The sequence below is a fragment of the Cimex lectularius genome, unplaced genomic scaffold (genome assembly GCF_000648675.2).
Source record: "Cimex lectularius strain Harlan isolate CLEC.00 unplaced genomic scaffold, Clec_2.1 scaffold80, whole genome shotgun sequence".
Lineage (NCBI taxonomy): Eukaryota > Metazoa > Arthropoda > Insecta > Hemiptera > Cimicidae > Cimex > Cimex lectularius.
This window is the reverse complement of record NW_019392709.1, coordinates 623,385-641,753: the sequence shown is the minus strand read 5'-3', so window position 1 is coordinate 641,753 and position 18,369 is coordinate 623,385. Positions and strand designations below refer to the sequence as shown.

Here is an 18,369-nt window from a genome sequence, read left to right as displayed (position 1 = left end):
ATCGAAGTCACGATAGCTCAAGTAGCTCCGTGTTTAGCCGAAGGTCGTGAGTTCGAATCCCGCTCGTGACGCTGACATTTTTATCTCAACCAAGCCGTTACATGGAAAAAATAATTAATTGAAAGATCCAACTAAAACGTAAATGAACAAATTTTTACACTGAAAAATTCATATGACTGATCTTTAATGTTACTAATACGTAACTTAAACACTTGCTGGAATATCAAGTATAAAAAATATTTTTACAATTTTTATATGGACCATCTAGACAGCAATTTCATCAAATCAAATGTGTTTTGAGACATAAAATAGTATATATTGGAAGGTTGGAAAAAGTAAAAACTCATATTTATTGAGGAAACCTGACAGGGATCTAGACTTTCAAATTTCCATGCAATAACGTAACTTTGGCCTCCGTAAATAAATTAAAATTAGAGATATAAAACAAAATGTTTGAGGCCTTTTTATTAACTTCATCTTTACACACCAGTAAACACAACCAAACTTTGTTGGTATTGGGTTGTCCGGAAAATAATGCAGGATTTTGGTATTAAACAAAAAAAAAGAAACTAGTTACTTTAAAGCAATGTTCTTTAATCAAAANAATGAGTAATCCTGTAAACGTAAACAGAATATTTTATATAGATTTTTTTTAATGAAAACTTAAAATCCTGCATTATTTTCCGGACAACCCAATATAAATTGAAATACGAACATGCTTTCCAACGGTTGTCATAACCCATAATGTTTAGCGAACATAATTGATCATATTAATTATTTCAATTAATTATCCTATTTATGTAAGCTTTTGGTTGAGATGAAAAAAATTGTCGAAACGTTGAATTTTGATACGGTTCAGAAAACTTAAAAAATTACCTTTGCTAATCCAGCCAAAATATACATGCTTTTTGTTTGCTATGAAAATCCGATTTTATTGGCTTTATAGGGTGTTTTAAACGGATGCGAATGGGTTTTTTTATTACAATTTTTTTAGTCTACTTTACTGGATGAATCTTTTCGTTTTCTACATTTTTATAGAAAAATTGTTACAGTCTTGCATATTAATTCATATTATTTTCTTATCCTTGATATAAAAAAATCATGTTCACCATAATAACCGTGAAAAACACGAACAAAAAAGGTAAAAAATATATATTAAAAATGTACCAATATCACTTAAAATATTGGCAGGAACTCCATCACACAAAAAAATCATGAAAATCATTCATTGCATGTTCATAGCCTTCCTACGTTGTTCAGAAATTATAATTTTTAAAAGCAAATTTTTCCATTTATTACCAATGGTTTTGTTCATCCATTTGTCTTCTGTTCCACAGGCAATATTTTTTTAAATATTTATTTAAACAAAACTATTACCTTTATGTGTATTTTGTCGGTTTCCGGTGTGCGCGTGGGAACAAGTGCAACACAAGCGAACAAGTGAAAGGGGCTCGTGTTACACTTCGTGACTTGAATGTATGAAAAGGAGTTCCCAATTGGGAACATCACCTTGGCCCCAAAATGATAAAAGACATGGAGGTACAAAAAAAAAAAAAACAAAAAAAAAACGAACCATAATTACACGCCAAATTAGCCAAGTAGGGCGAATATTGAACAATTTAATATTGACTTTTTGATTGTCTCGACTAAAGATTCTTTTATATTGTTCATCGTACTCTGTCTTATATGTAAGAACAAGATTTTATTATTTTTAACAATATTTTTCTTTTCGATCTCTGTTGAAACAAGCATAATTATAATTGGCTCAGCACGTTCAATGTACGAGGACAAAAGTTTTAATTAATAATCTAAACTGGAGGTTAACATTTCCAACTTAAAACAATGAGAATTTTTTTCCACCTGCGTCAATTTAGACAGTATATTTTAATATTCTGAACTTTTCTGTTTGTATAGTAGGAATAAATTCACTTTGATCAGTCTTCACATGGAATTTTGTTTCATCTGGAATTTTTGAATAATTATACTTGACTAGTATAATATTTTTATGTATGTAAGTGCACAGAGCTTGTGATATCAGATTTATTGTTAAATTATTATATTTATAAGTTCACTAGTTTTAGTGGTCCGCTTAACCAATTAATATATTTCAATTAATTAAGGTTTTTAGTTGAGATAAAAATTCAATGTCAGGAGCGGGATTCGAACCCACGATCTTCGGCTAGATACGCCGCTGCTCTATCGCTTGAGCTATCGTGACTTCGATCCACTCGGACACTAACTTGAAACTTCCAATCTCAACCCCACCTTTTGAATTTTCCTTTCTTTTTGCCATTTTTCCATCCCGCTCGTAACATTGAATTTTATCTCAACTAAAAACCTAAATTAATTGAAATATATTTATAAGTTTGTTTAAATTTAAAGTATTGTTACACTCAGGTATAGTTGAACTTAAAGTAAAGTGGTTCTCGAGGGAGTGAGTGTGTCCTTAATCATTATTCAGCACCCTCGTAGGGCCTAAACGCCAGATCTAAATTTAGACCAATTTAATTGTTTATTTCAGCTAACATTTCCAAATAGATAAGATTAATGTTGTAATAAACAACAATAAATTGCGATTGGGTTTGGAGAAAAGTTTCACAGTCTAGTCTTCTTCGATTTTATCTGTATGCAGGGTAACTGCCAAATCTGTCAGTATTACCACCTTTCTGTAAAATGTAATTTTTTACAGTAACTCTAGTTAATTTGGGGGACGAGTTTATCTCATCTTTGTTAAACGAGATAATTTTTCTTAGTGTAAAGTTCAACTTTACAGAAGAACAAGCCGTTTTAAGGTCCATAAAAAAGGCCGGACAGCGGAGTGAGGGGACTTGCGAAACGTCAGGATTTCTTTAATTACCTGACGTTGCGAAAACTGCAAAAAGAGAGGCTATTAGGACGTTGTTTTGTTTGCTTTAAAAGTAAGTTTAAAATCGCAGTAGCACTGTAGTTAATTAATTCACTTTATAAACTTTGCCTTAAGAGGGAAGTTGACTTAGTACGAAGCATCTCATCAATTTTCTGTCCTGTTATAGCGAAAATCTGTTTTTACCACCGTCCATATGATCTCACGACCTTGTACCTTAAATTTACGCGAGTATAAGTTTTAAAAAAAGTCACCAGCCAAAGGGTCACAATTGGGGCGTCGGTGGCCTCAAGTCTCAATACAAACTTACAAATGGGCTATGTTAACGAAATACATCGGCCCCTGACGACTCTCTCTCTCTTTTACCTCTCTACCCATCCATCTCTCTCTATTTTTTTTAGTCGGCACCTTCAATTACTTTCTCTTTCATATTCTATGCTCCTGCGTATTTTCTGTACCTTTTGACTTTTCTTTCTTTCACTATTTTGCACTAGCTTTATCGCTCTCCCAATCACTCTCTCTCTCCCCTCTCTCAGTCTCTGTCTCTCTCTCTCTCTCTCCCTCTCTCTCTCTCTCTCTCTCTCTCCCTCTCCCTCCCGCTATCAATAAAAGCAAAAATACGTGATTAATATTTTTTAGTCTAGTTTTAAATGTTTACCTGTTTTGTAGAAAAATTATACGGGGTACCTCAGGCGCAGTTCAACTTTTTTCAGATATTTCAACTCAATTTCAAATACTACCTTACACATTGTGATACATCATTTTGTCCTCTCATCTAAAAATGATACCCTGCGTAGATTTAACTACCTTTCTTCGTATTTACCTATCCCAGCTCACTCGCTCTCTTTTATCTCTCTCTTTCTCTCTACCCATCCATCTCTCTCTATTTTTTTAGTCGGTCCCTCCAATTACTTACATTCTCTTTCATATTCTATGCTCCTGCGTATTTTCTGTACCTTTTGACTTTTCTTTCTTTCACTATTTTGCACTAGCTTTATCGCTCTCCCAGTCACTCTCTCCCCCCTCACTCTCTATCTCTCTCTCACCCTCCCTCCCTCCCTGTCCCCTCTCACTCCCTCTCTCTCACTCCCTCTCTCTCTCTCCCTCTCGCTATCAATAAAAGCAAAAATACGTGATTAATATTTTTTAGTCTAGTTTTAAATGTTGACCTTTTTTGTAGAAAAATTATACGGGGTACCTCAGGCGCAGTTCAACTTTTTCAGATATTTCAACTCAATATCAAATACTACCTTCTACATTCTGATACATCATTTTGTCCTGCCATCTAAAAAGGACACCCTGTGTAGATTTAACTACCTTTCTTCGTATTTACCTATCCCAGCTCACTTCCCTCTCTTTTATCTCTCTCTTTCTCTCTTCCCATCCATCTCTCTCTATTTTTTTTAGTCGGTCCCTCCAATTACTTACATTCTCTTTCAAATTCTGTGTATTTTCTATATCTCTAGATATTTCATTTTTTCACTATTTTTTTCACTTGCTTTATCGCTCTCCCAGTCAGTCTATCTCTGTCTTTCAGTATATATGTCTGTCTGTCTGTCTGTCTGTCTGTCTCTCTCTCTCTCTCTCTCTCTCTCTCTCTCTCTCTCTCTTTTTCTCTCTACCCAACCATCTCTCTCTATTTTTTTAGTCGGTCCCTCGAATTACTTACATTATCTTTCAAATTCTGCGTATTTTCCATATCTCTTGATATTTCATCCTTTCACTATTTTTTTCACTTGCTTTATCGCTCTCCCAGTCAGTCTATCTCTGTCTTTCAGTCTGTCTGTCTGTCTCTGTCTCTCTCTCTCTCTGTCTCTCTCTTTCTCACTCTCTTTTTCTTTCTCTTTCTCTTTCTCTATCTATCTCTCCCTGTATGTCTTATGAAATCAATGAATAAATGAATTTTGAAAAGGATTTCACCTGAGACACCATTTTCTTTGTATTTGACCATACACGGTAAGCCATAAATCAGAAAAATATCGGCAAACATGCATATTTATTTTACCGCGCTCTCTATTTATTGTGGTCAAATACGCGTTTAATAATTAAGACCCCGTTTTTATAGAGAAAATATCAGTCAAGGGCGTCTTTTGAATATGTTTGCATATAATTAGCTTACAGATATTATTACGTGAAATCGAAAAATTTAAATTTCAAAATGAAACGGTTCAAACAGTGTTAACATTATTTAATATGCCATGAGTCAACTGGGTAAATATTTTGGTTTTTGAACATGCTGGTTGTGACCATCTTGCGAATCTTGTTGCTCATCTCTGATTAGAGGTCATGATGTGTTGAAAATTCTTTTCGAAGAATGAAGTTTAATATTAAAGGGACGTTAAAAAAACCCAAAAATCTATTTTTTTTACCGTTAAAACTTTTCACTTCCGTGCGTAATAGAGGCGGTAATTTAATGAAACCTCGAAATACTAGCTAATTTTCCATAATTAAGGGCTCTCCCAGTATAATTCGTTTTAAAACAATGTTAGCAGAGCTAAAGAAGGGCCTGGGGGATAATTGTACAAGTTTAATCCTGAATCATTCGGAGTCGTAAAGTTGGCGAAATAGTGCCTTGCTTTTATTGCATGTAAGTGTCCTTTACGAGTAGAAATTTGTAGCATAATTCTCATTTACATCAACCTCGTCAAAGAATTACATATATTTATAGAGAAAAAGGTTGTGTTTGGATTAAATAATATTTTCTTTAATTCAGATGTACAGATTGTTATTGATAACCTGTCATGTTTAAATATGTAGTCATTTTTACCTTCTAATCGAAAAAAATCCTCCAACAATTTGTCTATCCTTATCTGAAGACGTTATGTACGGCTAAGGATGAGGCAGCATCTCCCTGACAAAATTTTTTACGAAATAATATTTTCCATTTATTTTTAATATACTTTCTCTCATTTGTATTATAAACACATTATATAATGTTACGTGTGATATTTATAAATTATCGTAAAATCAGCTTTCCTACACTTTCCTAATAAAAATATTTGTGAAACAAATAGTATATATTAACTAATTCATATATACAAATTGAAAGTTATTAATTATTTATAATTTCACGATAATCAATGAATCATTAAATCATGTAAGGTGCCCCTTATGCAGAGAAAGGTTAATCGATGTGTCACACATACTGGAAACATGTTATGAATTGGCTCCCTACAGGGAGCGTGTAGGCATATCATCCAATCTGAAAATGGTACTCGAGCACTGTAGCGAGTTTCTGGGTCCTCAGTTCCGCTTTTCGGGAAATTGGGTTTTTTATTTTTAATATGTTTTATGTGCAGTGTGTCTATATGTTTTGTCTGGTGCATGTATTTATTTGCGTGAATGGAGAGGGGTGATGGTGAAATTTAACGTCATCATCGCCCCTCGAACGTTGAGAGCGTATGAGTGTGTTTTCGGGGTCGATGGCGGAATATTTATAAAAGTATTCCATCGACCCCAGTCTAGATTAGTTTGGGTATAGGTCGGTGGAGGAACATCAAGTACTCCACCGACCAAACGGAATGAGTGTACCGTATGAATGTATTTATTTGTATGAATGTAGTGTTTGAAAGGGTAAATAGAATATAGACTTAGTTGGGGGCTAAATGTCTAGATGTCGGAAGATCCAGTCAAAAAAATATAAAAAAAATAAATAAAACATGTAGCTTGAGCTTGACGCGTTTGAGGTGTCTAGTTAAGTGTTCAAGTCCATGAGGCTGACCTGTTATGTTGATTTCGGATCCAAGTTTAGATGATGGTCTAAGGTGCATGGACTTAGATGCACACTCAATAACTATTCTAAAACCGTTGTATATGTCGGCAGTTGGTTTTGCTAGCGTAGATCAAAAGCTGGAAGCCACAAGTTTACATGGACTTAAATACCTGTTGGTAATTTGTGATTAGTGACCGTTGGTCGAAGATTATTCAGAAATCGTGAGATGCGGTCTGGTGTGATGTAGGTTTCAAAAAAACATTTTCTTTATCGTGCCAACGTTTCGATCTTTATTGAGATCATCTTCAGGGCTCAGAGTGTTTGTTTCCTCTCAACACGACACGCAAGAATGGCACATTTACACAGAAAACAAACACAATTTTTCCAAAGTGTCTGTGTTGTCATCAAATGGGATTAGATTCGTAAACTTGTCTCGGTAGTCACAGTCAGTATTTATCGGTTGATGCATCGAAAAACGATAATTATATGAGCTGTTATAATAACAAGAAGACCTGCCTATCTCAGCAAAAGATTTACTCCCAAAACGGCCTTTTAAAGTAGAAAAACCTTATGAAGCAGGCTGCCCAGAATCCAATGCCATATCTGAAATGTGACATGAAAAGGAGCAAAGAAGAACATTATCAGGCAGAGTTTCCTCACCTTGCCTCTTATTGGACGTGTGCCTGGAGCTCCTAGGAAAACGTATCGCGGGATCTAGATCAGAGAAGACAGTGACGGAGTCATCTGTAAACAAGACAAGAAGGGTTGAGGGAGAAGTCAGGATATCTAAGGATTAAAGCAAAAACTAGATTGGTGTAAGTTCAATACCCTTGGGTACTCCCCACTCAGAGATAATAATCAGAGTAGTACGACCCTTAGCAAATTTAAAATTATCACAATTAATCAAGGTTTTTAGTTGAGATAAAAAAACTCAATGGCACGAGCGGGTTTCGAACCCACGATCTTCGGCTCGATACGCCGCTGCTCTACCACTTGAGCTATCGTGACCTCGATCCACTCGGACACCAACTTCCCATCTCAACCGCACCTTTTGAATTTTCCCTCCTTTTTACCATTTTTCTATGCCGAAGATCGTGGGTTCGAATCCCGCTCGTGCCATTGACTTTTTTATCTCAACTAAAAACCTTGATTAATTGTAATATATTAATTGGTCAAGCGGACCACGAAATTAGTGAATTTAAAATTATCGTTCAGTAAAGATCTTTTTTATCAATTATTTCTGAATATGTTGAGCGTGCACTATAACCTCGCATGTTTGGATACTACTCAGCGTTTTGGCTTTGCTCTCTGAATTCAGTAACTAGTCGGCTTTCTGACAGTTCATTTACTTAGTTTACGAGACATGTTCCTCCAAATGTCTTAATAACATTGGATATGTTGAACCGGCACACGGGCACTACTGGGTCTGTCTTCACTCGCGGGTTTTTTGTTTGAGTTATTCAAACGCGTTTCGGCATTAGTTTTTCACTGAAGATGGCGTAATGCCGAAACGCGTTTGAATAACTCAAACAAAAACCCCGCGAGTGAAGACAGTGCACGTGTGCCGGTTCAACATGAGTTCGCCAACTCGCAGACCAAACTCCATCATCTACTGTAACAATGTATATTGTGTTTATGACATTTGGTCGTAAAGGGCGTACCTAAATGTTAATTGATGTTACAGCACGAGAGAGCCAAAGTGCAATCGGTTGAAAAAGTACATAAGATAACAAATCGGAATCACGAATTCTCCAACATTGCGCATTCTTTTAATAAACAAGTGCCCTTAGTTTTTGATTTATTGTTAATGTCAGTGTGGCTGTCGGTTTCGTTGTTATCAAAGATCAGCTGAGCCAGGGCACGCTCTTGGAGTCAAGAGGTCACACCTTTGACTCAAGAAGGGGAGACTATATGAATGAAGGTATTGTTAGTGCGCTCAGAGCGACGGCCTCTCCTCCTTTGCTGAGTAAACTAATTGATTAACCACAAGACCAAACAATCTCCAACATGGCTTTCATTAGGCCCGGACCAAGAGGACACTTGACAGCCTTTGAGCTTCGAACAAATCCATAGATTCACCGCATTTAAACAATACTAGGGAAATGTTATCGGAATGATACGCTCGGACGATTTAGATTTCCGGCCCACTGATTTTTTTTGCCTGTTATTAAAAATTCTTACATGCCCTCGAAGGTAAGACGTAAAGAAAATATTTCCCAATAGGAGAATCGATATCCGCCCCCCAATCCGTCTTGAATATTACAGAAAATAGAATTCACCAGTTTTATCATCTCAGGGGAAATTTAATAAACAAAGCATGTAGGAAAAGCACTCTGTAATAGGACAGGTGCTTTCGTTATTGTTATAAACCCTCCCGACGTCACACGGTCGGCATGTTATCCGAGAGGCGTTTATCAAAGTGTATTTAGCCCCATGCGGGCGCACTGCATAACTTTCAGGTGTACGCAGTAATCGATTTCTCAAGGAATTAAATTTTCTTATATATAGATCAATGGTTCTTTATATCATTTGTAGATGAATTTCAATAGATCTTAATTTTACAGCATCACTCTTAATTTGATGAAAATTATTTGTATCTCGGTGATTATACTATTTTTCAGTCAAATGAAACTTTTTTTCAACTAAATGAAACCTTTTTTCAATCAAATGAAACCTTTTTTCAATCAAATGAAACGATTTTTCAAGCAAATGAAATCTTTTTTCGAGCAAATGAAACCTTTTTTTCAATCAAGTGAAACCATTTTTCAAGCAAATGAAACCTTTTTTTCAATCAAGTGAAACCATTTTTCAAGCAAATGAAACCTTTTTTTCAATCAAGTGAAACCATTTTTCAAGCAAATGAAACCTTTTTTTCAATCAAGTGAAACCATTTTTCAAGCAAATGAAACCTTTTTTTCAATCAAGTGAAACCATTTTTCAAGCAAATGAAACCTTTTTTTCAATCAAGTGAAACCATTTTTCNAGGTTTCATTTGAGTGAAAAAAGTTTCATTTGAAAGAAAAAAGTTTCATTTGAAAGAAAAAAGTTTCATTTGATTGTAAAAAAGTTTCATTTGATTGAAAAAGGTTTCATTTGAGTGAAAAAAAGTTTCATTTGATAGAAAAAAGTTTCATTTGGTTGTAAAAAAGTTTCATTTGAGTAAAAAAAGTTTCATTTGATAGAAAAAAAGTTTCATTTGGTTGTAAAAAAAGTTTCATTTGATTGAAAAAAGGTTTCATTTGAGTGAAAAAAGTTTCATTTGATAGAAAAAAAGTTTCATTTGAGTGAAAAAAGTTTCATTTGATAGAAAAAAGTTTCATTTGGTTGTAAAAAAAGTTTCATTTGATTGAAAAAGGTTTCATTTGAGTGAAAAAAAGTTTCATTTGATAGAAAAAAGTTTCATTTGGTTGTAAAAAAAGTTTCATTTGATTGAAAAAAGGTTTCATTTGAGTGAAAAAATGTTTCATTTGATAGAAAAAAAGTTTCATTTGGTTATAAAAAAGTTTCATTTGGCTGAAAAATGCTATATACCATCATTACCGATGTATTTAAAACAATTGAACAATAATTATTCGGAAATCGTCGGTGTCGTTTACTGAGCGCGCCGTGCCAGTTTTGAGCCGCTCCCTAACAAGCTAGCTCGGCACGGGACATCGGAGTACGTACGTCTGGCCCTTAAACTCCTCTTTTCCATTATAAACATAATTTATCTTTCCCTTGGGTTTTAAGAGAGCTGAGCCTGCCTTATAAGACATTTACAGAATTTTCCAAACTTAATGAGTTTTTACACAGAAACATTTCCCAAAATAAACTTATTACTTAAATCGATACATTTCTACAAACTCTATACAAAACCTTTCGAATTACCTCGCTACTTCATCAATTATGTCGGGATGAACGCTCGGTTTGACCAATCAGCGCAGTGTCATCTCCTCGACACCCCATCCGCGCGCGATGCGAACGGTCATATCAGGGAGATGACCATATAAGCTTCAAACTAATACCGCACCTAAGTATCTGAGAATAATATTAGGCGAGATTAGATAGACCATTTAGTTAAGATACACACGTTCTGATATCTGATATATTTTGACGTGACTTTAAAGACGATTCACTTTCAAAGAAAATGTCCCAAAGACTTGCTAATGGAGTTCGAGTGGTTGACCCATGATTTCTGATACTTTTTTGTCATCAGTTTTTTGGTTTCTCGTTTTCTTTTCACACAGGTTGTTGCTTAATTGTTCAGTTGTGTGGTGATTAGTGACCGTTAGTCGATGATTACATTTTAACAATGTTTGTAACTCCCAGGGCCTGAAGATGATCTCAATAAAGATCGAAACGTTGGCACGATAAAGAAAATGTTTTTCTGAAACCTACATCACACCAGACCGCATCTCACGATTTCTAAATAAATATGTTTTTCAAGTAGTTTACCAAGCTTTTAAAAATAATGCAATAAATTTTCCATTTCCTTTTACTAAAAAAAATGCATTTCTCTTACGCAAATACAGGAAAAATATGCTCTACCTAGTGTTTAGTCTGAAAAAACAAAACCAAAAATAAACGGTAGCAATAAGAAAACTATCATATATAATTCAAAGGTATATAAAAGCATTGCTAAAATATCACTAAACTTATATTTATTCTATTTTTGTATCGAAAAATGTATAAATAAACAATATATTTCTCAGTTAGTTCAACTTTTTTTTAGTAGAAAAGCGCTAAAATGTTAAATCTTCAACTGCAACTTTTTTTCTAGTATAGGTTGTCCAAAAAGATTTGTCCCTGGAATGAATGCCTAGGAGGGGGCGGAAAATAGACGACTTTTAAACTTTAATCGAAAAAAGAAAATCCACGAGAGATAGCGGAGATCCTCGACGGTTTAACAGATAAATATAATTTCCCATTTAAAGTAACTTGCTTGTTTCATTGATTTGTGTCACTTTGATCTCCAGCCAGATTGTCTTACGTTTTTGATATTTATATTTTTCTTAATCCAAAAAGCTAAAATAAAGAGCCACTTTCAAGATTGTTAATCAGGACCTATAATTTGTTGTTACCGATCAAATCACCTATGGTTACTGAGTGTCATATTATGTAATATTCTGATTCTTTTATTTCACACTTAGAGTATATATGCACGTTTATATTTACATATGTATATATATATATTTTTTTTAACGATCCCATCTAGTTATACATAATCCAAAAAGTACAATACGGTGCTGGATCGCAAACCTCGCTTTCTACTATACATTCATCATCACATAATAAAAAAAAACAAGTAGAATATGCTGGGATATGTTGCCCATCAACCAATACTACCTGTATACCTTTATAATGTCAAACTTTGTGAGATTGTGTGAGGAGGGGTTGATCGCTTTATTTTGAGGTGGCCTAAAAGTGTTCGATTGACTTAAGGTTCGGACTTCTTACTTGACTTTCAAGGATTCACATAGGTTTTATAGAATTTATGATTGGATAGGATTTGAAAGGCAGTCTTTTATAAAATCAAACACGTTTAGATGATTAAGCTGAAAAAATGTTATTTTAAAATTCACTAGTTTTCGTGGTCCGCTTGACCAATTAATATATCTCAATTAATTAAGGTTTTTAGTTGAGATAAAAAAGCGAGTGTCACGAGTGGGATTCGAACCCAGACCTTCGGCAAGATTCGCCGCTGCTCTTGAGCTATCGTGACTTCGATCCACTCGGACACTAACTTCCCATCTCAACCCCACCTTTTGAATTTTGAAAAATGGCAAAAAGGAGAGAAAATTCAAAAGGTGGGGTTGAGATGGGAAGGTAGTGTCCGAATGGAACGAAGTCACAATTGCTCAAGTGTTGGAGCAGCGGCGTGTCTGGCCGAGGATCGTGGGTTCGAGTCCTGTTATAGACACTGACTTTTTTTTCTCAACTAAAAACTTAATTAATTGAAACGTTTTAAAATAAGATTTTTTTCAGCTTAATTCATCTAAACGTGTTCTACTGGATTAAAGTCCAGACTTACCACTTGAATGTTCGCAAAAGTATGTTAGGATTATTTAAGATTGGATAAGTCATTTTAAGCGAAGTATTTTTTTATACTTTATATTTTCCTTTTTCAGATATTGTTATAAAAAAGATAAAAATAATAATATATTATAATACATAAATACTATTTGTTTTATTATTTCTAAATGGCGCAAACCGTATCGCAAACAATAAAAAACAAACTTGTAGGCCTTTCATCACAAACTAATCAACAAAACAACTCTAACAATCAATAATTGCTTTTTAAACAACTGAGATTGTCATCTTAAACTAGCCTCGATACAAATTCTCTTAAATTGATGTTGCAGTAAATTTTTATTAATCAGCGCAGATTGTCTTTTAAATGCGTCACGACCGGCGATTATGGGCAAGGAGGCACCTACCGGACCGTCCTAAACATTTTTGCATCATCACAAACATCTTGCCTGGTGATTTATCATAAATGTTATTTAAATGTAAATGTCATTTTTAATAATTGGTTAAACGAACTTGTAAAAATCACATGGCTGAAATGACAAAAGACCTCATATCAAGCATTTTTGCCTCAACTCTAATGACATTTTAGAAATCCGATTTTTATAATATAATTTACCATTAGCAGAATTTTCGTTCTATATTGCTTTTAGCTATAGAAAAATGCAAAGTATCAATTATTTTTTTGGTCAAGGTTGAAGGATTTTTTTTTTAAATAACAAAACAGATATGAGGCAAGAATTGAATTTTATTTAAACAAATAAACACCTGTTATATTTTTCAAATACACTACGTACATAAATCGTTTCGTTTTTCCTCATAGAAATTGTCAGCGGAGACACTACATATTACTGCCAGCCATTTGTAATAAATAACAATAATTGCTTTTCTACCTATTTAAATATCCATCCCGAACCGGATAATAACTCTTTTCTTGCTCAATAATGATAAAGATAACATGCATAAACATAAAACCGAAAAAACACCACCTTATGTAAGAGTCAACGACATTCCCTAGAGAACATTTTGGCTGCGCCCATTCTCGCTGTTAACCTTGGGCAATAAGCGTTTCTGCCGTATTTAGCCAGAGCTCGTTCTTTTGTATACACGAAATAGCCAAAAGTGGGCGGATTATTAGAAAGAAGTAGGCATAATTTTCATACTGGGATAAACAAATACCAACTACGTTAAGAAATTGCATTGCTTTTAATGATAAAACGTGAAAGAATAAAAAAAATCAATAATTTTATACATAAAATCTATAAATTTAAAGAGCACCACCGTTGTATAATACTTAAATGAATTTTTTTGTTATAACTCTTATTTTATTGTGTTTTTCATCATATTTATTTGGCTTTAATTTATATTCAGTTGACACTGATAATTAATGTACTCAGATTTCAATCTTGCGTGCAGAACGTTGTTCGACTCTCCTCCCTTTTTTGTTTATTTACAAAATTAATAAGTAAAAATAAAATCCCCATTCTTAACATAATACGATTTTACGAGAGAAAGAAAGAGAGAAAGAAAGAGAGAACGAGAGAGAGAGAGTGAGAGGGGAGAGCGAGTGAGAGAGAGAGGGGGTGAGGGTGAGAGAGAGAGAGAGAGAGAGAGAGAGAGAGAGGGCAGAGAGAGAAAGAGTGAGTTTGTTTGAGATAGAAAGGGAGGGAACGAGGGAGAGAGAAAGGGGGAGATAGAAATAGTGAGTGGCAGGGCAGAGAGAGAGAGGAGAGAGCGAGTGAGAGAGAGAGGGGTGAGGGTGAGAGAGAGAGGGGAGAGAGCGAGAGAGAGAGAGAGAGGGCAGAGAGAGAGAGAGAGAGAGGGCAGAGAGAGAGAGAGAGGGGGGGTGAGGGTGAGAGAGAAAGAAAGAGAGAAAGAGAGAGAGTGAATGAGTGAGAGAGGAGAGAGCGAGAGAGACGGCAGAGAGAAAGAGAGAGAGAGAGGAGAGAGCGAGTGAGAGAGAGAGGGGGTGAAGGTGAGAGAGAGAGAGAGGGGAGAGCGAGAGAGAGGGCAGAGAGAGAGAGAGAGAGAGGGAGGGAGAGAGAGAGAGTGAGAGTGAGAGAGTGGGAGAGATATGGACAAATAGAGAAATATAAAGATATGTTGAAAGCGAGTACCGAAAGTGGATAAGGTAGAAATATAGATTAAAAGACAATAGATAGCTAGATAATTATGTTCCATCTCTTAAGAAATACAGGAAATTGTCAGAATTGATCATTGCGCCGAAGAAATAAAATGGCTTGAAATCCATCTTCAAAAATGCGTATTATTAATCCGTAGGGATTATTGAGTATGATAGACACGTATTAATCTGCATTTCACTGTGGATCGTAAACATTTATTTTAAAATATTTTCATTCAACTAACCACCCAATTTTGACCCAAAGGAACTGTTTCATATTAATCGTCTGCTCACAACATTTTATCTTGTTTGAAAAAGTTACAACTGAATAAATGAGCAACCCTGTTCAGTAAATTCACTATTTTTCGTGGTCCACTTGACCAGTTAATATCACTCAATTAATTAAGGTTTTTAATTGAGATAAAAAAGTCAGTGTCACGAGCGGGATTCGAACCCACGACCTTCGGCTTGATACGCCAATACTCTACCACCTCACGTGAGGTCACGATAGCTCAAGTGGTAGAGTAGCGGCGTATCAACCGGATACGAATCCCGCTCGTGACACTGATGTTTTTATCTCAACTATAAACCTTAATTAATTGAATGACCTGGTCAGTGTATTATTTCAGGGTTATAAACATATTTATTTTGACATTGTAATCATTTGTAATGAACTACAGTACGAACGTTTGATTTTTACTTTGTGGAGTCTATGCCAAGTTCGTATTCGATTCGAATCTAAATGCTAAATTTGTTTTTGTTTTCAGGCTTAAACACGACAAAAACGGTGGCGCCTGGTGCCCCCGAGCCATGGTGAGCAAAGACTCAATGGAGTTTCTCCAGATCGACCTGGGGAAGCTCAGGGTCATCACGGGGACCAGGACGCAGGGCAGATTCGGAAACGGTCAAGGACAGGAGTACACAGAAGAATTCTATCTTGACTATTGGAGACCGGGTTTCACAAAGTGGCACAGATGGAAAAACCGGACAGGAAGCCAGGTACTGTTAAAAATATTTCTTTTCTGTGATTTTCCATTTTATTCATCGCGTTACGCGGCGAGTTGTTGTGTGGAAGTGACGAAGTTCCTGTAATATAAAATATAACGATTAATTTCAATTAGTTAAGATTTTGGTTGAGATAAAAAAGTGAGTGTCATAAGAGGGATTCGAACCCACGACCTTCGGCTATATACGCTGCTGCTCTACCACTTCAGCGATCAACTCGGATAGCAACTTACCATCTCACCCCCACTTTTTGAATTTTCCCTCCTTATAAAGCGTATTTAGCGGAGCAGCGGCGTACGATAACAAGTCAAACAAATTAGCTGCATTATTTTCAAGTAGATTACAAGAATTAGGCATAAATAGCTCTTAAGTATAAAAATAGCGCATACAAAAATGTTAACTCCAAATTAAAGTCCCTGAACTGTATAAAAGTGATGTGATATACAAAGAAAATTGTCTTTTTTGCACTTTCAGATATTACGGCTAAACCAAATAATTAAAATAAAAACGAATATCTGGGCACAAATTTGACACAAGGTACAATGACAATGGAACTGCTTTGTCTGACCACAATTCATGTCATAAGTTCTTTTCAATTAATTAAGGTACTGGTTGAGATAAAAAAGTCAATGGCACGAGCGGGGTTCGAACCCACGACCTTCGGCTAAATATGCCGCTGCTCTACCACTTGAGCTTCGATCCACTAGGACACTAACTTCCCATCTCAACCCCACCTTTTGAATTTTCCCTCCTTTTTGCCATTTTTCAAATGCCATGTAATTGTGGGGAATTGAATATGTCATAAGTTTGACTGGGATAGTGCAAAATCTGTTAATTATGAAAGAAATTTAAGGGAAAGGCTAATCAAAGAAATAATCTATATAGATTGTTGTAGAAAATAAATAAAAACTTGAAAGTTATATCTAATGCAATATTAAATTATAGTTCCATAGTTTTCATAACTTTCGAGAGGGGCTATTTGTTAATTGTTATCCATGTTTATGTATGTTTATAAAGTGTTTGATGACTGACTTAGACTTGGTTAATTATGGTTGAAAGGGTATGAGAATTGACTAGACTGTGATAGGACAAACGTATGAAAATATATTGTACTGGCTGGTCATATTATTTTTTGAAGTTTTTAATGCATTTTGTAATTATTGAACCGTAGTTTAATAGTAAACGTAGTTATTTAAATGGAACATATTTTTATAACTTTGTATAAGTTATGTTTCATATAAGTACACCGAAGATTACCCGAATTCGGTTGTTTTTTAACTTATTTATTGTATTCACTAATTTTTCGTGGTCCGCTTGACCAATTAATATCTTTCAATTATTTAAGGTTTTTAGTTGAGATAAAAAAGCCAGTGTCACGAGCGGGATTCGAACCCACGACCTTCGGCTAGATACGCTGCTACTCTACCACTTGAGCTATCGTGACTTCGATCCACTCGGACACTAATTTCCGGTCTCAACTCCACCTTTTGAATTTTCTTTGAACATTGAAAAATGGCAAAAAGAAGGAAAAATTCGCATGGTTGGGTTGTGATGGGAAGTTGGTGTCCGAGTGGATCGAAGTCACGATAGCTCAAGTGGTAGAGCAGCGGCGTATCTAGCCGAAGGTCGTGGGTTCGAATCCCGCTCGTGACATTGGCTGTTTTATTTCAACTAAAAACCTTATTTATTGTAATGTTTTAAATATAGAGTCCTGATGAAGATTATATTTTCTTCGGAAGCTCACCGAAGATGTGTTCTTTTGTTATAATTAGCCTCAATCCTGATCACCTTATCGACGTAAATTCATGGTGTAGAGGCTGATCACGAAGTACCATTTTAATTTAGAAGAATCATTTTACTAAAAAATAAACTTGTTCAACACTCGATCGATAATATATTACACGGCGTAAGATGATTTTTCTCGAATGATGAAGAGTCCCCCCAAAAGACTCCCTTTTGATGTGGCATTCAAAAAGAAAAGTTATTTCCATTGATGAGGTTATTTACCGCATTTAATTCCTTATAAAGAAACCCCACGACTCGTCTTGATAAAAGTTCCAGAAAACCAGAACCCCCAGCTCTGTGGCGAAATAAAATCGACTAATTAGAAGATAAAAAGGAAAAAACATTACTTAACAAATTACCCAATTATGTAAATACATTTTTTCGTTATATATTTCCATCTGAACAGGTTGGCCTTTAATTCTGGCCGATGGTCAAAAGACTCGACGGGTAGCAAGGAAAAATCCACTTTTATTCCATCAAAAGAAAGGTTTTAATCCGAAAGAATGATTCTTTTCAGAATCTGGTTTGCATTTTCAGCCTCTTTGTTACAGAAGTTGTTAATGAACTTAAATGTTTAATGGTTTAAAAGTAACATGCCCTGTTTCCTCTCCCCCGTCCAGCGTATACTTGCTTTATACTTGCAATTTCAAGCTGTTCAATTTATCTTGAACAGGTTATTACGGTTTTAAGTTTTTGACTCCGATGGATTTACAGGCCGATTTTTTACGATGATAAAACGGCTATCGAGGCACAATGCTATAATTTAGTTAGAACCGGCTCTAAGAGCCAGGAGATTTATTCGGAATATGAAGTATTGCAGTAAAGTAGTCCAGTTAATTAATTAAATTTCTTTCTAAGCATTAATTGCATTCATCC

At 35.1% G+C, this 18,369-nt stretch overlaps 1 protein-coding gene across 7 annotated transcripts in view; it reads left to right on the top strand.

Annotated features, from left to right (window-relative positions):
- Positions 1-18,369, top strand: part of LOC106663267 (discoidin domain-containing receptor 2-like) — a 312,738-nt gene that overhangs the window by 118,122 nt on the left and 176,247 nt on the right. For all 7 annotated transcript variants that reach the window (XM_014387974.1, XM_014388013.1, XM_014388005.1 and 4 more), the window contains exon 3: positions 15,471-15,702. In XM_014387974.1, the coding sequence (XP_014243460.1) occupies positions 15,471-15,702 (232 nt within the window). The remainder of the gene's footprint in view (positions 1-15,470; positions 15,703-18,369) is intronic.